General features: G+C 35.4%; 1 protein-coding gene across 7 annotated transcripts in view; it reads left to right on the forward strand.

Annotated features, from left to right (window-relative positions):
• The window catches only part of FSTL5 (follistatin like 5), an 875733-nt gene that overhangs the window by 157301 nt on the left and 691192 nt on the right, over positions 1-27240 (forward strand). For 5 of the 7 annotated variants that reach the window (XM_077139637.1, XM_077139629.1, XM_077139632.1 and 2 more), the window contains exon 3: positions 12021-12054. In XM_077139637.1, coding sequence (XP_076995752.1) covers positions 12021-12054 — 34 coding nt within the window. The remainder of the gene's footprint in view (positions 1-12020; positions 12055-27240) is intronic. The other 2 variants (XM_077139631.1, XM_077139634.1) reach the window with 1 other exon arrangement.

Consider the following 27240-nt stretch of genomic DNA (forward strand, 5'->3'; position numbering starts at 1 on the left):
GAAATAAAAAGACAACAGAAAAAAATTCATGTATACCATGCCCCTTACCCCTCCCTTTCATTGATCACTAGCATTTCAATCTGCTAAATTGAAACATTTAGTTTGTTAAATTTGTTGAAACAAATTTAACATTTGTTCCCCCCATTATTTATTTATTTTTAATCCATATGTTTTACTTGTCTGTTGATAAGGTAGACAAAAGGAGCATCAGACACAAGGCTCTCACAACCACACAGTCACACTGCGACAGCCACATCGTCATACAATTATCTTCAAGAAACGTGGCCACCGGAGCACAATTCTACATTTTCAGGCAATTCCCTCCAGCCTCTCCTTTACACCTTAACTAAACAGGTGGTACCCGTTTAATGCATAAGAATAACCTCCAGGATAACCTCTCTACTCTGTTTGGAATCTCTCGACCATTGACACTTTATTTTGTCTCATTTCGCTCTTCCCCCTTTTGGTCAAGAAGATTTTTTTCAATCCCTTAATGCTTAGTTTCAGCTTATTCTAGGATTTTTGTCCCATGTTGCCAGGAAGGTCCACACCCTTGGGAGTCATGTCCCCGTAGAGAGGGGGAGGGCAGTGAGTTTGCTTGCTGTGTTGGCCGAGAGCGATAGGCCACATCTGAGCATCAGAAGAGGTTCTCCTGGGGGTGACTCTTAGGCCTAATTTTAAGTAGGCTTAGCCTATCCTTTGTGGGATTAAGTTTCATATGAACAAACACCAAGATTGGAAGCTTACCCTATTGCTTTGGCTGTCCCCACTGCCTGTGAGAATATCAAGAATTCTTCACTTGGGGAAGTTGAATTTTCCCCCTTTCTCACCATTCTCCCTGGAAGACTCTGCAAATAATTCCCCATTCACTGTTCAAATTACTCTGGGATTTATCTGGGCATCACTCTAGAAAAACCTACAAAATCTTATGTGTTTCCAAGTATTATGGTGTTTGATTAAGCTGTCCACATAAGTTATATTAGGAAATGCACTAGTCAAAATATAAATTATGTACCAGATAAACATTTTTTGCTTGTCTCACACGTACATTTTAAAAATTGTAAATACACTTTAAAAGTTAAGTTTTAAAATATTAATTACCATCTATTTTCAACACCCTGCATTATTGACATTCCTTTGTTCTTCCTCAAGCAGAAACATTTTAAAATTTGTACATTTAGTCACTATCATTATATGCTCTAGGCATTCCTAGGGTATACCATCTCAGTCTTGATTGTCTCTCTTTCCTTCTGATTTCATTTGTACCCCCAGGCCTCCTCCCTCTATCATTCTCTCATTCAACTTCATTCAGTGTTCTAACATATTTGTATTACAGTTAGGTAGTATTGGTGCTATCCAATTTTGCATTTTTACAATCAGTCTTGTTGCACAATCTGCATCCCTTCAGCTCCAATTACCCAGTATCTACTGTATTTCTATCTCCTGATGGTCTCTGTTACCAACTGAAATTCTCCAAATTCATTCGCTAATATCAGTTCTATCAGTGAGACCATACAGTATTTGTCCTTTTGTTTCTGGCTAATCTCACTAAGCATAATGTCCTTAAGGTCCATCCATGTTGTTACGTACTTCATGACTTCATTCTGTCTTACATCTGCATAATATTCCATCGAATATATATACCACAGCTTGCTTGGCCACTCCTCTGTTGATGGACATTTTGGCTGTTTCCATCTCTTGGCAATTGTGAAGAATGCTGCTATTAACATTGGTGTGCAAATGTCCGTTTGTGTTCTTGCCCTCATGTCCTCTGAATAGATACCTAGCAATGGTATTGCTGGATCATATGCCAATTCTGTACTTAGCTTCCTGAGGAACTGCCACACTGTCTTTCACAGCTGTTGTACCATTTGACATTCCCACCAACAGTGGATAAGTGTGCCTCTTTCTCCACTTCCTCTTGAGCACTTGTCATTTTCTGTTGTATTGATAATGGCCATTCTAGTGGGTGTGAGATTATATCTCATTGTGGTTTTGATTTGCATTTCCCTAATAGCCAGGGAAGTTGAGCATCTCTTCATGTGCCTTTTGGCCACTTGTATTTCGTCTTCTGAGAAATGTCTGTTCATGTCTTTTCCCATTTTATAATTGAGTTGTTTATCTTTTTGTTGTTGTGTTGAACAATCTCTTTATATATTCTGGATACTAGACCTTTATCTGATATATCATTTCCAAATATTGTCTCCCGTTGTGTAGGCTATCTTTTTACTTTCTTTTTTTTTCTTTTTTTTTTTTTTTTTTTTTTAAGGAAAGACAGAGAGAAGGAAGGAAGGATAGAAGGAAGGAAGGAAGGAAGAAAGGGAAACATCTTTAAACATTTTCTTGTTTTATTGTATTCTGTTTCTCCGTTTTTGTTACATGGGCTGGGGCCGGGAATCGAACCGAGGTCCTCCGGCATAGCAGGCAAGCACTTTGCCCGCTGAGCCACCGCGGCCCGCCCTCTTTTTACTTTCTTGACGAAGATCTTTGATGCACAAAAGTGTTTAATTTTGAGGAGTTTCCAGTTATTTATTTATTGAGGAGTTCCCATTTATTTATTTATCTCTTCAGTGTGCGTGCTTTGGGTGTAAGTTTTAGGAAACCGCCTCTTATTATAAGATTGATGAGATAATTCCCTGCATTTTCTTCTAAAAGTTTTTTGGTCTTACATCTAATGTTTAGGTCTTTGATTCATTTTGAGTTAATTTTTGTACAGGGTGTGAGCTATGTATCCTCTTTCATTCATTTGCAGTGGATATCCAGTTCTCTAGGCACCATTATTGAAGAGACTGTTTTCTGTCCCAGGAGAGTTGGCTTGACTGCCTTATCAAAGATCAATTGTCCATAGATGAGAGGGTCTATATCTGAACACTCTGTTCGATTCCATTTGTCAGTTTATCTATCTTTATGCCAGTGCCATGCTGTTTTGACCACTGTAGCTTCATGATACACCTTAAAGTCAGGTAGCATGAGGCCCTCAACTTCATTTTTCTTTCTCAGGATATTTTTAGCTATTCGGGGCACCCTGCCTCTCCAGATAAATTTGGTTATTGGTTTTTCTATTTCTGAAAAGTAAGTTTTTGGGATTTTAATTGGTATTGCATTGAATCTGTAAGTCAATTTAGGTAGAATTGGCATCTTAATTATATTTGGTCTTCCAATCTATGAACACGATATGCTCTTCCATTTATATAGGTCTTCTGTCATCTCTTTTATCAATTTCATGTAGTTTTCTTTGTATAGGTCTTTTGTATCTTTTAGTTAAGCTTATTCCTAAATATTTTATTCTTTTGGTTGCAATTGTAAATGGAATTTTTTCCTAAACCCCCCCTCAGATTGTTCATTACTAGTGTATAGAAACACTACAGATTTTTGAGTGTTGATCTTGTAACCTGCCACTTTGCTGTACTCATTTATTAGCACTAGTAATTTTGCTGTGGATTTTTCAGGGTTTTCGACATATAGAATCATATCATCTGCAGACAGTGAGAGTTTTACTTCTTTGTTTCAATTTTGATGCCTTATATTTCTTTTTCTTGTCTAATTGCTTTGGCTAGAACTTTCAACACAATGTTGAATAACAATGGTGATATTGGACATCCTTGTCTTGTTTCTGATCTTAGGAGAAAAGTTTTCGGTTTTTCCTCATTGAGGATGATGTTAGCTGTGGGTTTTTCATATATTCCCTTTATTATGTTAAGGAAGTTCCCTTCTATTCCTATCCTTTGAAGTGCTTTCAGCAAGAAAGGATATTGAATTTTGTCAAGTGCCTTATCAACATCAATTGAGATGATCATGTGGCTTTTCTGCTTTGATTTGTTGATATGGTGTGTTACATTATTTGATTTTCTTATGTTGAACCATCCTTGCATACCTGGGATGAATCCTACTTGGTCATGGTGTGTAATTCTTTTACTATGCTATTGGATTCGATTTGCAAGTATTTTGTTGAGGATTTTTTCATCTATATTGATTAGAGAGATTGCTCTGTAGTTTTCTTTTCTTGTAATATCTTTGTCTGGCTTTGGTAAAAGGGTGATTTTGGCTTTGTAGAATGAGTTAGGTAGCTTTCTCTCCTCTTCCAATTTTTTTGAAGAGTTTGAGCAGGATTGGTACTAATTCTTTTTTGAATGTTTGGTAGAATTCACATGTGAAGCCATCTGGTCATGGACTTTTCTTTTGGAGGAGCTTCTTAATGACTAATTCAGTTTCTTTACTTGTGATTGGTTTGTTGAGGTTTACTATTTCTTCTCTAGTCAATGCTGGTTGTTCCTGCCTTTCTAGTTGTCCATTTCATCTACATTGTCGAGTTTATTAGCATTACTGTTCATTGTATCCTCTCATTACTTTCTTCATTACTGTGGGGTTAGTGGTTATGTCTCCTCTTCCATTTCTAATTTTGTTTATTTGCATCCTCTCTCTTCTTCTTTTTGTCAATCTTGCTAAGGGCCCATCAATCTTATTGATTTCCTCATAGAACCAACTTCTGGTTTTGTTGATTTCCTTGATTGTTTTCATGTTCTCAATTTCATTTATTTCTGCTCTAATCTTCACTATTTCTTTCTTTTTGCTTGCTTTGGGGTTAATTTGCTGTTTCTTCTCTAGTTCTTCCAAGTGGACAGTTAATTCCTCAATTTTTGTTCTTTCTTCTTTTTTGGTATAGGCATTTAGGGCAGTTAATTTCCCTCTTAGCACTGCCTTTCCTGCATCCTGTACGTTTTGATATGTTGTGTTTTCATTTTCATTTGCCTCGAGATATTTACTGATTTCTTTTGTAAGTTCTTCCTTGACCCACTGGTTGTTTAAGAGTGTGTTGTTGAACTTCCATATATGTATGAATTTTCTGGCAGTCTGCCTATTATTGATTTCCAGCTTCATTCCTTTATGATTTGAGAAAGTGTTTTGTTTGATTTCAATATTTTTAAATTTATTGAGACTTGCTTTGTGACCCAGCATATGGTCTATCCTTGAAAATGGTCCATGATCATTTGAGAAAAAGGTGTATCCTGCTGTTGTGGGGTGTCATGTTCTATATATGTCTGTTAAGTCTAGCTCATTTATTGTGTTATTCAAATTTTCTGTTTCTTTATTGATCCTCTGTCTAGATGTTCTGTCCATTGATGAGAATGGGGAATTGAAGTCTCCAACTATTATGGTAGATGTGTCTATTTCTCTTTTCAGTGTTTTCATTGTTTGTCTCATGTATTTTGGAGCATTCTGGCTCAATACATAAATATTTATGATTGTTATGTCTTGCTGTTGAATTGTTCCTTTTATTAATGCATAGTGTCCTTCTTTGTCTCTTTTAACTGTTTTACATTTGAAGTCTAATTTGTTGGATATTAGTATAGCTACTCCTGATCTTTTCTGATTGTTCTTTGCATGGAATATCTTTTCCAAACCTTCCACTTTCAATGTATGTTTATCATTGGGTCTAAGATGCATTTCCTATAGACAGCATAAAGATGGGTCCTGTTTTTTAATCCATTCTGCCAGTCTATGTCTTTTGATTGGGGAGTTTAATCCATTAACATTTAGTTTTATTACTGTAGGGGCAGTACTTTCTTCTGCCATTTTGCCTTTTGGATTTTATATGTCATATCTAATTTTTCTTCTTTTTACCTTTACTGATGGCCTTCATTTCTATACTCTTCTCCACACCTCTCTCTCCTGTCTTTTCTTTTCTGTCTCTGCTTCTTGCAGAGCTGGTCTCTTTGTCACAAGTTTTCTCAGTGAATTTTTGACTGCAAAAGTTTTAATTTCCCCCTCATTTTTGGAAGGACAGTTTTGCTAGATATAGAAGTCTTGGTTGGCAGTTTTTTTCTTTTAATATCTTAGATCTATCATCCCACTGTCTTCTCACCTCCATAGTTTCTGCTGAGAAATCTATGCATAGTCTTATTGGGCTTCCCTTGTATGTGATGGATTGTTTTTCTCTTGCTGTTTACAAGATTCTCTCTTTCTCTTTGACATCTAACATTCTGATTAGTAAGTGTCTTGGAGTACCTCTCTTTGTATCTGTTCTCTTTGGGATATGCTGTACTTCTTGGATCTGTAATTTTAAGTCTTTCATAAGAGTTGGGAAATTTTCATGATAATTTCTCCCATTAGTTTTTCTCCTCCTTTTCCCTTCTTTTCTCCTTCTGGGACACCCAGAACATGTATATTCATGTGCTTCATGTTATCATTAAGTTCCCTGAGTCCCTGCTCATATTTTTTCCATTCTTTTCCCTATATTTTCTTTTGCTTGTTGGATTTCAGATATCCTGCTTCCAGTTCACTAATCCTATCTTCTGCCTCTTGAAATCTGACATTGTAGTTTTCCATTGTTTTTCATCTCTTCTGCTTTGCTTTTCATTTCCATAAGTTCCATGATTTGTTTTTTCAGACTTTCAATTCTTCTTTTTGTTCATTCCTTGCTTTCTTCATATCCTCCCTCAATTCATTGATTTGATTTTTGATGAGGTTTTCCATGTCTCTTCAAACATTCTGAATTAATTGTTTCAACTCCTGTATCTCATTTGAATTGTTGGTTTGTTCCTTTGACTGGGCCATTTCTTCAATTTTCCTAGTATGATTTGTTAATTTTTGCTGGTGGCTAGACATTTAATTCCTTAATTTATTCTAGAAATTGTTTTCACTTTTTTTTTCTCTAGGATTTTCTTTCTGGATGACTTTGTCATGTATCTGTTCTTTGACATTCAGTTCAGCTTATTCTAGTCATCTAGCTTAGGTTTTGTTTAATAGATAAGAAATTTTCAGTTCTTGTTTTTTTTTCTTTCTTGCTCTGCCTGTATGGTGCCTTTACCCCACTCCTTAGGAGGGTCTACTTAGGTATTTTAGACCCCAGTCAGATTTTCCCAGACCAAACTGGTCTTTTCTCAGGAGGAAAGAGTCACCTGTGTCAGTTTTCCCTGAGGGCAAGACCCAGCAGGTTGAAAGACTTTCCTATGAAGCCTCTGGACTTGGCGTTTTTCTTTTCCTGCCCAGTATGTGGTGCTTGTCTGCCTGCAGGCCCCACCGGCATAAGATGATGCGGTACCTTTAACTTCAGCAGATTCTCCCTGCTGGGGGCATGATGGAGACAGAGAAGAGCCTGTAGGCTTATTTTAATCGCTCCCCTTTTCCAGACCTTGGTGCCTGAATTCCTTGAGGGAGGGATTCCACCTAAACTGGGCCCCACCCCTCTCCTGGAGAAAGCACAGGCTCCAGACAAGCTCTCAAACACGCCTGTTTCTGCCTATGCCTGGGGTTGTGGAGCCCAAGAATCCCTGCAGCTGTATCCAAAGAGTAATCAATCTGTAGAAACACAGCCACAACAGAGAAAAAGAAAAATTCTTTTCAAAGCAGGACCCCCATTCCTTGAGTTTGCCAATGAAGAGCTTAAGTTGGTATGTTGCTCTGTGTATCTCCAGGTCCTATGTGCCCCCTCCTTTCCTGCAGGGCCCAGACCTTTTCAGATCCCAAAAAACTGTTTTCTTTTTTCTTTTTCTATCAGCCCTGCCCCTCTGCACTGGGGCAAAAACCAGTGACCTTTGCTTTTACTCGAGGTTCAGTTGAGTTGGGGACTTATTTTTGGTAATCAGAATTTGTGAATTAATTACACAACTGGCATTTGGTTGTGCTCAGCCCCTGCTGCTGGTAAAGTCTCTTTCCTTTCCCCTCTGGGAAGCAGTCTGTGGGAGAAGGGTGCTGGCCACTGCAGCTTGGAGGACTCATTGGGCTTGCAGCCGGTCCAGCTGGTCCAGACTGGGGTACATTATGTGTCTGGCCACTGCTATGACCCCAGCAGTTGTTCTGTACTGTTCTTGCCTATTTACTAGCTGCTCTAGAGGATGAACTAAATCCCACACCTCACTACAGCACCATCTTGGCTCTCCCCCATTCTATTTATTTTTTAACATTTTAATTATTTTTAATAAAAAATGTTTTAATTTAATTTAATTATAATATAACCTATCTACAAAGCAAAAAAAGAACAAAGAAACAGTTTTCAAAGTACTCTTCAGCAAGTAACTATAAGACAGATCCCAGATTTTGTCATGGGCTACCATACCATCATCTCGCATTTTTCCTTCCAGGTGATCCAGAACATTAGAAGTTTGAAGGAATACATATGTATATAGTTTCTCACTTTTTTGTGAAAAATAACATATATACAAAAAAACAATACATTTTAACACACAATGCAGCATTTAGTTGTAGAACAGATCTCAGAGTTTGGTATGGGTTACAATTCCACAATTTTAGGTTATTACTTTTAGCTGCTCTGAGATACTGGAAAAAAAAGAAGCATCAATATAATGATTCAGCAATGACATTTGTTTGTTAAATTCTACCTTCTCTGTATAACCTCGCCATCCACTTTGATCTTTCTCATACTCTTTAGGGGTATTTGGGCTATCCCACACTCTATCTTTTTCATGTTGGAAGTGGTGTCAATAATAAGGGGTAGAGAGATGGAACTAGCTGATGTTCAGGAAAGAATGGTCCTTCTAGGTTTCAGGATTAATCTGGTCCAAGGACCCATTCAGATGTTGTAGGTTTTTGGAAAGTTACCCTAGTACATGGAATCTTAGTTGAATCTTAAATATTGCCCTAGGTGTTCTTTAGGATTGGCGGGAATGGCTTTGGTTGGGGTTTGACCAGTTATGATAGGTAGCAACATCTAACTGAAGCTTGCATAAGGAAGACCTCCAGTGTAGCCTCTTGAATCTATTTGAACTCTCTCAGCCACTGACACCTTATTTGATATACTTCTTTTCCCCCTTTTGGTCAGGATGGCATTGTTGATCACATGGTGCCAAGGCCAGCCGCAACCGTGAAAGTCATCATGGGAGATGAGTCATTCTCATTATATATTGTTTTAGTCCCCAGTGTCTTGGAGCAGCTAGAAGGAAAAAGCCTGAAATTATGGAACTGTAACCCATCCCAAACTTTGAAATCTGTTCTATAACTACTTGGTAAAATGTCCTTTGAAGTTCATTGCTTTTTTGTGTATGTGTTATATGTCATAATAAAAAAAAACTCCTCTTAATTATTCCCTGAAATTCCATAATTATGTGCACTCCTGTTTTTTTCCTACAATTTTATCTCCTTCTAATTATTTTTTGTTATTTAATTCAACTTCATATATGTCCTGTATCTTGCCTAATACTCAGTTTTAGATCAATCAAATCTACTGTATTTTGTCCATGCTCAATACTAGATAATTTACACATATGCTGGTGATTTCCAAATTTGTATGTCTTGCTCAAATATTTACTGTCAGTTCGAGACATTGTAATCATTAGTCTACTTTGCATACCCAAGAGGATATTAAAAGTCATTTAAATCTCAACTTGCTAAAAAAATCGAATTCATGAAAATATGAGACACTAGCTGTCTTAAGACTTTTTCAAAGCACATAAGTTATGTTTTAGTTATCTGCATTCTTCATATGTACTCATTTTGTGTAAATTATTTATTTGCTGAATTTCACTTGCCAATGCCATGGATATGAATTCATATCTACTCAGGATGGGGTGAGGGGGTGGGAGAGTATTTGCCTGGCATAGATAAAATATGCTGGAAAAAAATTAGATTTGGCATGATAAATATTAAAATTCCTTCTAAATGCCAGCTGGATAGATGGTAGATCAAATAGATAAGCAGGTAAATTGATAAAGATGAAAGATAAAGGTTGTCAGTTGCTAAATCTGATAGCATGCCGGTTTTCAGTTCTCAACTTTTCTGATGGATTAACAGCATTTGAAACAATTCTCCTTGGAACACTTTTATCACTTCTTCACTTGACTTCCAGAACTGCTATATCAGATTTTCATCTATTTAGACCCCTTTACTGGATTTCTCCTTATCTACTCAATGTCTAAACCCTGTAGTTTCCTAGGTTTGGAGCTCTGATCTTTCTTCCACATACCTCATTTTTTGGTGAATTTATCTAGTCTTCTGACTTTGTGCAGCATACTTTTGCAGAATCGTCCCATGTTTATGATTTTAGCCAGAACCTCAGTTATTGAACTGCTTATTTGACATATCTACTTGAATGTTTCATAACACGGTCTACTGGACATGGCAAGAGTTGAACTTCCACTCTTCCCATCCTCTCATCTTAGTGGGGGAGATATCACCTCCTAATTGCGCAGACCCAAACCTAGAGCTGTTCTCGTCTTCCCTGCCTCTCATACCCAACCTTTAATCTATCAGTCAATTGCTAGCTCTGACTATGACACCTCTGCTTTTACTTTCCAGTGCCACACCCTTACTGCGCTTTTAAGCGGATTATTGGAATTGCCTCTGATTTTGTCCTTGTCCTTTTCACATCACTCTTAATAGACATAATGATGATTATTTAAATTCAATTCAGATCGCATTATTTCTCTGATAAGAAACTTCAGTATTTTCACAGCCCTCTTAGGGTAAAAGTCCTAAGAAATGTCTCAAGTCCTAGCGTATCTGTCCCCTAATATCTATCTGATTCCATTTTGTAATCAACCCCCTTTTCACAATCCAGGCCAGTCACACTGATCTTGATATTTCCTGACAATGCTAAGAGTTTCTGTACTTCAGGGCATTTGCAATTATTCTTCTCCCCTAGAATGTACTTTCTCCAGTTGTCTATTTCAATCATTTTTTTCACCTCATTCAGAATTTTATTCAAAATCAATTCCTCAGCATGGTCCTATCTAAAATTGCACTCCAGTTCCCAATACTGCCTGCATCTATGGTATATCTTTTTTATTAATATAATTTATTACCACCTATGCATATGTTCTATAAGAGCATGAGTTTTCTCTGTTTTGTTTACTTTTGTAGCCTCATCATCTGAACAGTGTCTGGCACACGGAAATACCTCATATATAGTTGTTGCAAGAATGGCTTACTATATGAATGAATGAATGGTGAAAGAGGAGAGGGGAGAGAGACAGAAAGAATGGGAGGGACGTTGAGTTTATTTCACTAACAAGTGCCCCTTTGGAAAATTTGATCTTGTTTGCCATACATTTTTAAAAAATCACTTGGAATTGGAAAAAAAGAAATTAGGCAATTAAGGGAAAACAATATTCAGATATAAAGGTTGGGTGAGTTAGGATGCGAGAAATATGTCTTAGAGTATTAAAATCTAAGAAAATCGTATCATTGAGTTAGCTGGTTCATAAGTACACATTTGTCAATATGCGTGCTTATTCCTGCAATCTTACTCTGAAATTAGTATTTTCAGAAAGATAACTTCTTCATAATTTTTATTATGCATCCAAATTACTTGCCATTCGTACAATTTGCAGTTCAGTGTATTTTCAGATTTAATTTTTATTAGAATATAGTCCAAAATTATTTTTAATATTATGCCTTAATACTTTTAGACAGAATAAACTGTGCTTGAATATGAATTGCGAAGCTATAAAGCATACTGTTCCTACTTAAAAACTTGAAAGCAAGCTAATTGGGGGTTGCCTGGCAACTAATAAGGAGTTATGTCAAATTGAGAGACAGCTCTGACTGAAGCAAACTGTGAATGAATAATATAATTATTGTCAACTTTAACCTTAGAGAAGTGAGACATGGTCCAATTTTAAGTTAACTCAAAGCAAAGACTGTTGAAAAGTCTTTTGTGTCTTTTTGGTTAATTCTCCACTATATTTTTCCTTAATTTTTTTGCCTTCAGTAATTTATGATTAAAGCAGAGCCATTAAAAGCAAATTCTGCAGGCCTCTTTCAGTATTTATTGCAGTTAAATGGAAAGGGCTAAAGCATTCGAAAGGCATGATTATTTATTTATTTATAAATCCATATTCATATGATATATTGATTTCTTAGAGAAATATGTTCCCCAACAATGATTACTACTCCTATAAAAATTTTACATAAGTGTTTTTTAAGGTTAGAATTGTGTTACACTGTCTCTCGGGCATGTGTACAGCAGAATATGTTGACAATCCTTAGTATAGTGATACTTTTTATCAGACTGTTGATTAAATATTATTTGTGTATTTTGACCTATTTCTATGTTTTAATTCCAGCAGGAGAAAAGTCAAGACAGTTCAAGAATCAAAGGTAAGGAAGGAATGTTTTGATATCATAACTACATAAATGAATGTAAGTATAGGGGAAAGAAATAAAAAGATTTGATATATCTTTGAAAATAAAGTTTAAAATGAGAAAATAATGATTATTCAAAATGTTCAATGTGATTTTGAAGCCACTGACAGGCTTTAGGGGATTTTCCAGGGTCATTGGAAATTCTCTATTGAGATCGCCATTTTTCATATAATGCTCTTGGAAATCTCAACAAAAATTTCTGCTGAATTTCTCCTTAATCCTTGGATTGCTATGGTGAAATTCTTCATGCAAAACATTGTCCTTAAACTGTGGTTAATCTATCACATCTACAGATTTGCAGATGGACATTTTCAAAGTATGTGTCTTGGAAAAGCCACTAGTTAGTCACTTCTGTCTCACTGTGTTGTCTATGAATAGCTCCCCAAATATTTATGCATATATTAAAAGTTGGGGAATAACTTTTAGTATGGCTGAGTCAATTTTTAGCCAGACTTAGGGAGACAGAGTTTTGAACTTTAATTATTGAAATAATAAAATACACTAGGTACATTGTAACCCTTCAGTGCAGGTTTCCATTAAGTTGCGCTGTTGATAATTGCAGTCCTGGAATTTTGCAGATTTTTTTCCTGAGTCTTAGACTCCTGGCTTCTCTCTTAAAGTGTCAGCCTTTCCTAGTCTACATTTTGGCCCTCCATTCCTATCTGCCCCTTCCTTGATGAATCCAAACCCCAAATCTGTATACAATGTGAAACCCAACCATCCTGTTTCTTTCCCTTCTATTTTGCATAGGTTGAAATTATTGGACTTCTTTTCAGAGTTTCACAAAAAATTAAAAATATATAGAAAAAATAATTGTGTGTAAATTATTAAGCTTACATATGCTCTTGAAATGGTGAAAGGACAATTTCTGAGGTTCTGTAGGTTGGCAACACTTATGAAAAAATCTATTTTTGCCTCTTTATAAAAAGTCCAAATATATCCCTCTCTGCACATTTCCCCATAACCAACTGAGTTCCACAATAAATAATTTTTCATGTTCAGTCATCTTTGAATGTCCATACTACTGAAAATGAGAAAATATATTCATTTCTGCCAGATATATTTTATTCAAACGCATTATGTAAGAGTGTTCTTTTAGAATTCCCAAACTATATGGGTTTGTTTCCCATAAACTGAATTATGGCTTGTGTTATATTTGAAATTATTAGACTTATTTATTCCCTAAACACTCATATTAACTCAGAGTTATACTTTTGTGCTGTAAAAGAGAATTTCAATTCCAAGATATTCTGAATGATGTGCATTTAAATGATACATGAATTTTAAAACATACTGATTGTACACTTTCCTTCTTATAAGGGTCCCAATGTTTCAGGCTAATCTTAGATCATATTTGTAATTCTATTGTAGTAGGAATATGTTTTTGAGCTTCTATCTTGATGCCTTATTGAATGGGCTATATAAATCATATCATCTGTAGTAATCGAAATTATGTTTTTCCAACTACTGTGTCATAACATTTTTCTTTTGTAATATAATATACATTCAAGATGATACTCATCACTTCTTTCACTGTTGTTTGTTGATATAGTTTAGAACTCGCACTTGCATTATGGCTTCTAGACTATTGGATTGTAAATAAATCATAGATCTATGGTTACTGAAGAATGTGGTTCCTTTCACTACTTAGAAATATTCTGCATTTTTCTTTACTACTTCTTGGACTCCCCTTGAAATGTTGTCTCCTGGAAATTATGAATGAACATTCACAAATGGTTTTAAGTATAATTATTAAAGTAAACAGTCTGAGGCATGAAATCACTAGTTTACCCATTAGTAGGTGACAGAAATTCTGAAAATCAAATGGTTTACACATGGCAACTAATTATTAAAATGTGAGCTATATCCTTACCTAATAGTAGTAACCATTTCTCAGCAAGTAATTATATTGACTTCTTGACTAATTAGTAATATAATTTACCAGAATACTTTCATGGCATTATCAGGAATGTCTCCAGAAAAGCCTTTAATCTTCTAATTTTCTGCATCCTTGCCATTTCTGCTTATGACGGCGATCCCAGATTAATGGTATCAGTGACTTGAAATTACATGAAGGCACAAAGTACTCAATCAAGATTGAGTCTTATATTCTCCATGTACATCGGGATTTATATTGATATGTTTGCAAACATGCAATTCTATCTCTAGGTGATTAATTGACACACACACACGATCTTATTCTAATAATAAAAAATAGTTTAAAACAACTCATGCTTTATATATAGCTGAAAAGTAAATGTGTATGGATAACTAACAAAATAGGTTTGGGTTGAACAGTTTTTATGCTGTTTGGCTCTCAACTGATTGCAATGTTTAGATTGTCTATTGTTAAATTAGGGCCTAATCTCTAGTACACAATTTTGAGATGTGCAATTGTTAAAAGTATCATTTCATAAATTTGTATTGAACACTATAGCAGGGGAATGAAGACAGTCCCCAGGTTTGAAGGAAAGGGTCGATATCAAGGCAGTCTTATTGAACACTTTTCTTCAGTTGGACATGACAGATACAACATTTTAAAATATTGTTCATCAGGTGTTTAAAATTCCCTGAGACCATTATAAGTATTATTAGGAAATAATTTCTTCTGAATAGTATTTTTAAATAAGGCGCACAATAAATCAGTTAATCTCCCCCCGATATTCTCAAGGAGTCTTTAAATGTGTTGTTGGTGTATGCATTTCTACTTGAGGGCATCTCTCTACAGAGTTGTCAGTGGTGAAACAATAGCAGTTTGTGACAAAGAGTCAATCATTCTTGATTTACAAGTAGATAAAAAATGCAGTCAGTTTCGTAGATTTTGTAAATTTATAAGTGGATTAAATATTCCCTAAAGTCAGAAGGATACTATCGTTTGCCAAAAATTTGTATATGGTTATGCTCTAATGATACAATGCTGATACTCAGTCATTAAGCGGAGTATCAGCTTTACCCTGTCTCTGTAAAGTAAACAATGTTTGGTAGTCTTGTTCGCTTAAAAGCTTCTGTCGTTTTTAATAATACTATTTCCACCTTCTCCCTTTTTAAGTGAACATTCTTGGCTGTTTTTATTCAGAGGTAATTACCGAAAAACAGTATGTTTGCTTTGCATTGCCATTTATACTTACTTTTTTTTTTTTTAGAAACTCTATAAAGGGAACCCGAGGACTAAAGCAAATTACTACTGGCAACTTGGATATTATACCATTAATGCCTACCTTTTGTTAACTAATAGATGCCAGACACTGCACTGAGGTCTCTAAATATATTATTCCATATGTATTCTCAAACAAATATCATTAGATGTAGCTAAAGTTATCCATGCCAGGATTTTGAGCAATCACACCAAAGTAAATGATTCAGATCAATATTATAAACTTTGTTCTATTTTTAAATGGGTAATATGTTTTTAACCAATTACCAATTGTACATTAGGAGAACTTCACACATTTTACTAACATGGCTTTTCTGGGGTACATAACAGTTTCAAACCAGCTCATTCCACCCTCTGGATCCCAAAAAGACTGTTCTTTCCATATGCAAAATACACAAATTCCTTCACAATATAACATGAGCCTTAAGCCATTTCAGTAACATGCAGAATACAAATTCTAAAACAGTACATAATCTTATCCAAGTTAGCTGCAGGCATTGTTTGTCCTAAGGGAACATTCTCCTTTGGCTGTAGACCTGTCAAACTTAAAGCAAGTTATCTGCTGCCAATATACAAAGGAGGGATAGTCATAACATAAACATTCCCAGTGCCATATGCAAAAATTGGAAGGAAAACAGGGGCCACTAGACCCAAACAGTTCTGAAAACCAGCAGGACAAACTGTTAGATTATAAATTCTGAGAATCATTTATAGAATGGCGTTTCATCCTTTGGACTTGAGAGGATGGCAGTCCCACACTTTCCAAGGTGACCCTGCTTTCTGAAAACACTGGGTGAGGGTTGCAACATTAGGGACCACTGGGGAAACCACCTTCTTTTTGACCCCAACCTCTTGAAGCATCTGGGTGGCACCCAGACACTCTGCCATTTCCGGGGTCTATACCCAACCCTTTCAGATCAATGGGGTGGCAGCCAAGCTCTTGCCAACCCCCAGGGAATGTGCTCCACCCTCTCCAAGGCCTGAGAGGGCAAAACTCCTCCTAACTATCAAGGAGCATGGCCTGCCCTCTGCACCCAGGGAAAACTCACCCGTTTTACATGCATGGGCGGCTCTGTCCTTCTGACCTGAGATTTCTTGGCTCCAGGCATTAGATTCCATGTTTATGTCTTTGAAGTCATTTTTCCTTCCGTCCCTGTTAGTCCAGACAAGCAGTGGTTTCTTTTATACAGATCCCACAACACTCTTATCAGTTTTCTATGTAATATGTAGAGATTACAACAATCAGATGGTAGGATTTTCCACAGATCCTTTCTGGATAATGTCATCTCCCATCTTGCCTTTTCCTGTAATGACTGTGTTTGGTTAAATCCTCATGTGGGGCATTATTAGCTGAGGTCTTACTTTCTGGAAGCCCAGAATTTCTAGGCCATTAAATTTCTGTTTGTTTGTTTGTTTCTTATCCAATAGTTTAACTTCCAGCTTATCTCTTTCCTTTTGCATTTTCCTATTAACTGGAAGGAAAAACCAGGCTGCGTTTTCCCACATTTAGTTTGGAAATTTCCTCAGCTACATATCCAAGCTCATCACTTTCAAATCTGCCTTCCACGCGGCACCAATACTCAATTTTGCCAAATTCTCTGCCACTTTAAACAAAGGATTGCCATCCTTCCAGTTTGAGTAACACAGGCATTATTTCTGGCTAAGGCCTAATCGGAAGCACCTTTAGCATCTGTATTTCTACCAAGTCATTTCAAAACAATCCAGGCTAATCCTATTCATCTCCTGATAATCCTTCCAGAATCTTCTCCTTATCCATTTGAGAAGCTGGTTCCAACATGTTTAGTATTTGCAAACCACAGCATTCCACTGCTTAGGTACCAAACTCTGTTTTGGTTTGCTAATGCTGCTGGAATGCAAGATACCAGAAATGGATTGATTTTTACCAAGGGGATTTATTGGGTTATAAATTCGTAGTACTAAAGCCATGAAAATGTTCATTTTATAGCATCCAGAGAAAGATACCTTGACTTTGAAGAAAGGCTGCCAGCATCTAGAACACCTCTGTCAACTGAGAAGACACGTTTCTGGTGTCTGTTGGTCAGCGCTCCTGGTTTCTTGCTCATCTTCTGATCCTAGTGACTTTCTCTCTAAGTATCTGTGGGTTCTCGCTTAGGTTCTCATGGAAAATTCTGGATTTACTCTCAGCTTAGCAGCTCCAAATATCTTTGTCTCTTGGTTTCATCTCCCTGCCCTCTGTGTCATCTTGAGCTCTCTTTTTGTTTTCTGCCTTCTGTTCTCTTCATAGAGGATTCCAGTAAAAGCATTATGACCTGCTTTGAATGGGCAGGGTCACATCTCCATGGAAACAACCTAATCAAAAGATCTCAACCAATCATAACCCACAAGAGTAGATTAGAAGAACGTGGTTGTTCTTGGGTACATAACAGGTTTAGATCAGCACAGCATCTGTCATAGATCTGATATATGTGAATGTCATTACTTGTGTTTATTGTTTCCTTTAATGGAATGATGACAGATATTTTCCTAACCAGCAAGTTATATAAATACTGGTCATTGTCTTGTAACTGTAAGAACAAAATAGACAATGGTAAATGTGGCATAGTAATGTCCGATGTGATATATTTGGCTCTTTTAACAGCTTGCTCACTAAGCACTTGTGATCTGAGACATGAACTTAAGCCTTCCAGATCCAGTTCCACTTATGGTAAATATTACCATATGGGCTCTGCAATATCAAAAGTCTTTTACACATCGGAATTTCCAAGTCGCTGTAATTGCGTAAGCATATTGGGCAATGCTGTTGTTACAAACATGTATCCCTCAACACTTTTTTCTATATATTGTGATTATTATGTCATAGACTTTGGTGTATACTGAGAAAGTAAGTAGTACAATTTTTCTCCCTCTAGAGCATGTTTTCTTATAACCAACAATTGAGGAAAGTGCTATGTGAAGATTGTACCAGATCAAATCAAATTGTGTGTTTATGACAGAAAATGCTATTAAGTGACTATGGAGTCTGCAGTCTTTATAAACTCACACACACACACACACACACACACACACACACTTTTCTCTTTTTCTTATGCAAACATGTTCAAGTTCTCCTTTATTTGTTGCATTACAAATTTACAACAGAGAACACTGAAAAGGATGTGACATGTCCTGAAATATGTAACATTAGGACCACAGGAGTGTGGGTCAGACAAAAGGTTGTCATGAAGGCTGGAAATCTAATTCCATTATTCAGGTTTCTTTTCATTAGAATAATCTCACAAAGTTTTGAGGTTGACTTACTTCCTCGGAGGTTGTCTCGTTCTCTCAAGGTCAGGTAGTTTGTCAGGATTGATGATTGGCTAGGAATAGGACCTCAAATTCTTATTAAAAAAAGCCATTGAATATATTACATGAACAAATGAACATATCATATTAAACTGCAAGATGGTATTTCCTGTACATGAGCCCTTTATGAGTTTCTGCTCTAATTGTTGTGTCTTTATGTTTATGAAATACAGTATAGCCTGTACCATAAGTAATACTTTAAATGGAGATTGTTGCCATTACAGGAAATGCAGAGTTGCTATAATTTTGATGTATTGCAGTATCGTACATTATGAATGTTAGGTTCTTTACTTTTTCAGTTTAGGAAGCAACTGCTGAAACAAATAAGCACTGTAGAATTTAGGAAAGCTATGCTTTTGTCTGTAATAATACTTTTATAATCTTCAGGAAATTTAAGTAGCTAGAAATCAAGAAAACTCACTCCTAGAGAGGTCAACCAAAGGGTTGGTAGTTTCATTTATTTGATTGTTTGCCTGATTGTTTGTTTGTTTTATTGGACAAATAATGTTGGATAAACCCCAGACAAGTGTACTTATGAAAATTTGTGATAATAATTATTTAAAAAATGCTATAAAATAATATGAATGAGTAATATTTTTACATATTTTCTGTGCTAAAGCAACTATATTATATTTGCACAATTCTATTTCTGGTGTACTTGTTTTATTATAAAACGCACTTTTGAAACTAAATGGAGAAGGAACATATTCTCATTAGTGGGTATTGATTTCCTTGCAGCAAATATTGGTGTTACATATGAATAATCTAATATATATGGTTGCCTGGCAATTTTTAATTATCAATATGAACATCTCAAACATTTCAATACATTTCACTTTACACCTAATGTAACAACATGACTATAAATGGACTCTTGAATTATAGATCAATTAAACACTTAATCTCAATTATTATAGCATATTTCTAGACTTTTCTGATTTTATTAGCTGACATCTGCTCAGTTTATGATGTTTTACTATTAAAAATTGTCATGTGGAGTTGAGTGCATCTTTAAATAAAAATAAAAAAATGTCATATGTGAATTCTGGAAGTCACTACCTATATAAGATAATACTTGCTACTTTCAAATACTCAACAGTTTCAATTCTAATATATAGCTCAAAACAGAGAAAGAAATCAACTGAAATATATTCACTGTAAATAATATAAATACTGTCCTCAAATAGCTCAATAGATTATTTCAAGAAGAATAGTGTCAATGGAAGTAATTTTTCTCTGAGAATTAAGGTAATATTTATCTGCCATCCTTTACAAAATGCATCTAAAAAACTTGTTGAGATTTTAGATGGCACCGTCGCATGTCCTCTTGTCACAGCAAACAGAAAGACAAACATCTTTGCAATGTGCTGATCTTATTATCATCAACCAGCAGTGTTTACAAAAAGTAACTGATACTATTTCTCACTTATGTCCAGAAGGGCTCCATTTATATTATGCCAAACATCATTTTGTTCTCCATTTTGCATACATTCTCTAGTTTTCAAATGCTTGATGATAAATTCAATGGGTCATTATTTTGATTTCGGAGGATTTATTTTGTAGCTCACTTTGCACACCAGGAGGCAGTGCTATCCAAGAGAAGTCAAATTATAACTGAAGTTTTGTGAGGTTGGGGGGAAAAAACCTCCAATAACTGGGCGTAATTTTTTCATAACAAATAATTGTATAATTCTACATGTAACACCATATGAATACTTGTTAATTTAATCGGGGTTTTCTTTGCATGATTCAATTAAAAAGCTTTTTTCACTTGCCCACTGACATCTTTTTCTAGACTCATAACAGAGAGCTACGTGTTTTTTTGCAAAAGTTTTTTAAAAATCATGTAAGCTGTTACCTGAAATGCTTGAATGTCATACTTAAAGAAATGTTAAGTAAGATTACCCATAATTTGTTTGATGGCTTCATTTATTTATCTTGAACTAAACTCACTTGCTGTGGTTAAACTTAATGAAAGAGCATTTTTGAAATTGTCATATAACATTACACTGCATTTCTTTTTCAAAACTTCTTGTGTTGTTAACGAAAAATTTGAAGACATATCAGCTTTCTCTTTTTTCTTTGTTTCCCCAGGCATTTTAAATGTGAAATTTAATATTTCTAAAGTAATTATTAAGTTTTAAAATATATATTTCTTCTTTCTTACTTGAGATAGTAACATTTAATATAATAATTGGTAGTTATTTTGTGAATTATTTAAAAATTTTAGAAGAATGAGGGATATAAATTTTATATTAGTTAATTTGGAATTTTATCCTCTTATGTCCACAACCAAGTAACTTCCCTTTGAAATAATTATAAAGTACATTCCATGGTTTTAACACATATGGATAACACTGTTGTTTTCTTATTCTAACATAATTAGATGTAAATTTATGTACTGAAAAAAATTGCTAAATATTGATTCTTTTTTGTCTTTATTAGAGAAGATTTGGGTTTACAGAACAATCTTACATAAATATAGGATTCCCAGATGCCACCTTATTACTAACACCTTTCATTGTTGATTGTTGTGGATCATTTGTTACAATTGATGAAAGCACAGTTTTTTATAATGGTACCATTACCCATAGTCCACAGTTTAAATTAGGTTTACTGTTTGTGCAGTGCATTTCCAAGGATTTTTTAAAAAATGTTTATTCTGTTACCATATATACAACCTAACATTTCCCCTTTTAACCACATTCAGATATATATTTCAGTGCTGTTTATGTTTGCAGTGTTGTGCTACCATCACCACTATCTGTTAAATTGTACTCACATGGAATCCTTATTCATTAGATATTTGAAATTAAATGTACATGCTGGGTAAATATGTGCAGTGTCATTGCACAGCATCTAAATAATCCCTCATTACTTTACTTCATCAAGCATTTCCAGTGTATTCAAGTAAGGATTCCTCCTCATCACCAGCCTCCCAGAGAACAACTACTATCACTCAGAGTCCCTAGAGGTACAAGAACAACATTCTGAGAAACACTGACTTATAAAACACTTTTTTTAGAAGTGTGTCATGGGTTTTATATTCGGCATACTTAGCATCAATAAATTATCCTCTACTTAAGATCTCTTAGTCTCCTTTTTCTCCCCTGTGACATAAATATCCTACAAAGTGCTGTTTTAAGGATTAAATGCGATAAAGTACATGATCCCTTTGGGTGAAATATAAAACTCTTGGTCTATGTAATTTTTTATATCATTTGTTCTGTTATCATTTTTTGAAGACATTCATGGTAAAAACATTCATGAAAAAGTAAGCTTCAATTTGATGAAATGTCAAAATTAGAGATTGGCATGTTAACTTTAATTTCTTTCTCATTATTTTACATAATTGTAAGGCATAATTTATATGTCTTCCAAACTTGTAGACATCTGACCTACTGATATCAAATACCGTCTAGGTCTCTTATCATAATTATTCTTGGACTAACACTCTACTTTTATCATAACCCTACTATTATACATGAAGCTCCATAGTGGAAAAATAAAGTCTGATGCAGTGGAAACTGTTCTAAACTTACATAAATATAGATGTTTTTCTTATCCTTTAGGGAGAAGGGTTTTTTTCCAAGAATAATGTATAAGATGCAGTAATACTTTAAATTTGAAGAGCTTTTGAAAACTCAGAAAAGAAAACCAAGCCAAATTTAACCCATTGATTGGAAGTTAATGACTGCTACATTTAGAAAGTACTGATTTATGCCAGACATTTATGACAACATTGGCTTGCCAGAAGAATTCAGAAAAGGAGAAGATAAAGTTAAGCTCAGCTAAATCAGAAAACAAAGCAGAACTCAACATTTTTAATGTAAATATTGTAAACTGGGTTAAGTGATAAGGTAATAAGATTTAGAGTCATAGTTTCTGTATCAAGGAGGCAAATACATCTGGGATATGGGACCTAGGGAGAACAAACACAGTTACTGGTGAGTGTGGTAAATACTTTGGTAAAGAATAGCACAGAATACTGTGTGACCAGAGAGGTAAGGTGAGTGTGGGGAAGGATCTGGGAATGGGCTTTAGGAAACGGTTAATCTTTTCTATATCTGAGAGTCACCGCACAGTCCAGAAGATGGGGAGAATAGGAAGGAGATGGTAAGAAGGGAAGTATTCTTGGCCATGGGACACTAGAAGAACTGCACATGTTTAAATATCGATATTTGACCAATGACACTTAAAGTTGGAATTAGAGTAGAAATAATTCTAAGGTAAAGAGACTGGCAAGGTTTAATAGGCGGATACAGATTAATAAAGTTAGCACTAGGAAGTATTGGGAGTATGCTAAGCAGTTTTCCAGATGGACAAGCTGGCAAGTTTTTTCTTACTCTTTTCTTTCCTCTGAAGTTATTCCATTGTTCCCATACAACAGAGTGAAATCTGAGAATTGGTAGTTCAGAGCTCAGACTCTAAAGCCAGGCTTATATGTCAATCTCGGGTCTAACATTAAATAGCTACATGACTATCAGCAAATTATTTTAACCCAGCATATGTAATATCTTCATCTGTAAAATGGGGTAAAGGATAATAGTTTTTTCTGGGATAGGTTTGTTTTAATGATTAAATCCAGAATATTTCACAAGAACTGAAGGGTCTGAGATTTTGCCCTCTACATAAAATCAGCAGATTATTCCATACAGTTTTATAAATGTTGGCAACAGCCAGAGCCTCCTGTGTCAAGAAGAATGGTTTATTGCTCATAGCAGTAGCAGTAGCCAGAGTATGAGCATTTGTGCCGGTTCCCACCAAGCAATGAAAAGAGGGACAGGTGATGCTGGCACATGGCCTGGTTTGCATTGCAGGAACGAGGCTCCCCTCCCTCAGCTGAGGAAATCCTAATCCTTTATAAAAGGGCGGGGTGCATGCTTTACATTTCACCTGGAAGGAGACACTATCATTATTGCACTTGACAGCAAATATGCCACCCAATTGTTCCAGAGGGAGATTTTGTATTTCTCAAGGCTATTCCCTATACAAAATCCTTGAAAAGAAAGTCAGGAACAAACTCCAGTCTGTTTTTGCTTTCAGGATATGCTGAGATTCAAGAGATCCATGGGGAATTGTCTCCAACAGCACTTAGAATTGTAGGGGAACAAAACTACAAAGTAAACATTTATAATTTACCACCATCATCACCCTCATCCCCAAAGATGTTTCAATGTTTTGTCTATCCTCTAGGGTTTTCTTTTATTTTGTGTTGCCCTCTGGAGTACAAGTGAATGTGGAATAACGCCCTGGTAAAGCTCTTCTGTTCATATCCTTTCCCTTAAGTTTCATAGCAGGTAACTCTTATGACTTGTTTTAAAGTAAAAAAAAAAACAACAAAAAACCCCACAAAGCTGTGTAAACATAAAACATGTAGATGCACGGAGAGAGAGACCTGGATAATAGATTTTCTCGATATGCTAATACATCATCATTTAAAAAGTCAAACATATCCAGATAATAAATAATGACAGTAGTTCACAATTCCAGGGTAATTAAAGTGTCAGGTCCTCTTTCAACAGCTTCATTTCCTTTATTTTCAACTATGTATATATATATATATTTCAAGACAAAGGAAGTTTTACAGAGCCTTAGTAAATTAAAAGCTACATATTAGGATTCCCTTGCAGCTGGTGATCTAGATGGGCTTTAAATTTCTCCTAGCAGATTCAGGCACGTGAGGCCTTATATGAGACGACTTCTAAATAGTGGCTTTAATTCTGACTCACAATGTTTACCTAAAATCCATTTTATTTCATTTTAGTTTTATGACTCTGGTTAATACAGAGATGAATGTGCAGTATTATTTATTCAAATTAAAAAGAATGGGTTAGGTTTGGTCACCATGGCTCAGCAAGCAGAATTCTCACCTGCCATGCCAGACACCTGGGTTCGATTCCCAGTGCCTGCCCATACCAAAAAACAAGAATGGGATGACTTTTTTCATTTGCTTGTAAGTGTTTTTCTTTATAACTTCCTAATTTTTTTAAAAAGTGTTTCTTGTGAGTGTCAAATACGGTAATGAAATTGATACTATATGAGACAATACTTCTCACATTACCAGATTTTTAATAGGAACTGAGTGAATGTTAATTAAATCTGAATCAACTTGCAGTTTATGAAAACATGTAGATATTTGCATATGTACATATTTATATGCTTTTTATTGGATATTTTATGTAATTCACAATAATTATTATGTTTTTATATAAGTAAAATATATTTATAAGGTGATATACTTTTATGCATATGTGCTTTTAAATATGTAAAGCTATAAAATTGAATCACTTTACACCTTTTGAAAAGCTGTTATGTATTATAACACACACACATGCACATATAGAAAAGACAGTTTCTTTATGACTAAAATAAAGACCTATCAATCTTTGTATCCATCTTAGCACCTTCACAAAGTGCCTTTTTAAAAAAGGTATTCGAAAATTATTTGTGAATAAATGATAAATGGAATAGGAAGACATGTTCAGGTATAAAATATCAGCTGTATTTCATATGACATTAAATGAAATTCACCATGCATTATTGAGATTAGTTTTAAATAGAAATGTGATACATTACTTTTTCTTAAAAATAATTACTTTACTCAGTGTTATGTGTTTAAATCTAGCAAGGACATTCCCTTTCATCATTTTTTAAAATGTCTAATCTAGAAAACCAGTGTGTCATAATTTGCTAACTTTTTACATTTATTTTCATACAAGAAAACTTCATTCAACTTCAAGAGATGAGTTTTCGAATGTGTTAGCATAGATTTTCATTATGAATTTAAGGTATCATTTAATATCTGGATAATTACACTATGCTTAGTTGTATTTTTACTGAGTAGCACGTGTAAACTGGTGATTGCAAATCTTTTATTTCAAAAGTAGCTATAAAAGAAGTACTCTTGCCTAATATGTGGCAAATTAAGAAAATTAATTTGAAGATAAAAATTATCTGATTGCTATCAATAATCAGCTACAGTATTATGGCAACAGGATTTTTTGGAAATTCCATAGAAAACTATGTTCTACCAACATATAATCTACAAAGTTCAGCTCAACCAAAATTTAGTCCAACATATCCTTACTTGGGCAGTCATGTTTATTGCATGATTTAAACAGACCCAACTTTGGAATTTGGGGGTCCAGACCATGAGTGCTAATAGAGCACTGCCCTCTCCCCCACTCTTCGGTTTGCTCTTATTTTCCTTCCTTCTGCAGCACTCATGCTCTTTCCCCTCTTCCACCCACTTGGGCACAGGGGGAAGTAGCTGTGCTGGTAGAGACTCTCCTGGATTCTAGAAACAGGCTCTGCTCAACTGGTAGGGAGCTTTGGGTTCTAATGCCGGAGAAACATCAAGAAGAGGGCAGGGCGCAGGCTTTGACGTGTCTCCATGGACTGCTTGCCTTCCGAGAAGATGCACAGCCGAGGGAGGATTAGAGGAGATCCTGAAGCAAGGGGCTTGGAAAGAACACAGCTGCTACAGTGTTAATACTCCTCAGAAGGTATAATGAGTTGAGAAATACTATTTAAGTGTTATGGGTAGGGAAATTTCCTTAGGAGAAGTTTAAAACATAAAAGAGCTAAGTTTGGAAGAACAATTATTTACACAAGATAAAAGCACTTTTTGAAAGACTTATGAACTAGTTAACAGCTCCTTATATATTAGGAAAAAATGCCGTCCCCTTTTGTTGTCTCATTGACTTCCATATTTTAAAGTTCTTGTTGACTCCAGCCTCTGTTGTTTCTTTTCCACTGACTCTGTCAGTTTTCTTCTAACAAGTAAAATATAAACAAAAAAAACAAAAGGAGAAAAGTATGTGTCTTCCAGCTGACATACCTTTGCTGTTTTTCTGATTGCCCCATTTTAAACTGCTCTTTGCAATGACGAAGAAAACTCTACCCTTAGTTACAGGCTCTTCCTTCCATCCCTAACCCAACTTCCCCTTTCCATGGTGATGTCTTAATCACCAGGTAAGATTTATAATCCTTTCAGAAATGTCAGTATTTACTTTTGTCAGAGAAAATAAATTGTTTTTAGGCTTATTTTGTAATTTTGAGTCTTCAGAGAAAGTAGCTGGAAAAGCAACACATATGGACAGGTGGAGATGTTGAGAAGAGTGTGCTCATGGTTGGTCATGGCGGACAGAACATGTTGACAGCATGGAACCCATCTGTGATGAGGCCTCTGCACACTGCAGGCCCCAGACTTCAGTTACAGCAGGTGGATTCTGGGCAGGAGTAGCCACACGAGCTTTTGCTAAGACTGACCATATGAGAAAATTACTAGAGAATAGGAGCAAAGAAATCTGCCACCCTCTGCACCAGATATTGCTTGTTCTGTTTCAGCTTTACTTCTAGCTAGTATGCCTATGTTTATCTGCTTTGTAATCATCTTCCTTAGGATTTGTCAGAGCAGATACAAGCCTGTGTGAAATCACAACTGTAATATTATCTGGGGCTACTGATGGTTGGTGTAGATTTTTGTCCCCCAAAAGTCTTGAAATGAGTTCTAAAGGTAGTTTTAACTCCAAGTCTGCTCTCTCCAAATCTGAAAATTCATGCTCTTTTTCTTCCCAAATTGTATCTAGCCATGTTGTCAAATATATGTCATCCAAAGTTTGGCATTGAGATTAGATAACATTGTAAAGATCCTCCAA

Source organism: Tamandua tetradactyla, chromosome 22 (genome assembly GCF_023851605.1).
Source record: "Tamandua tetradactyla isolate mTamTet1 chromosome 22, mTamTet1.pri, whole genome shotgun sequence".
NCBI classification, from domain to species: Eukaryota; Metazoa; Chordata; class Mammalia; order Pilosa; family Myrmecophagidae; genus Tamandua; species Tamandua tetradactyla.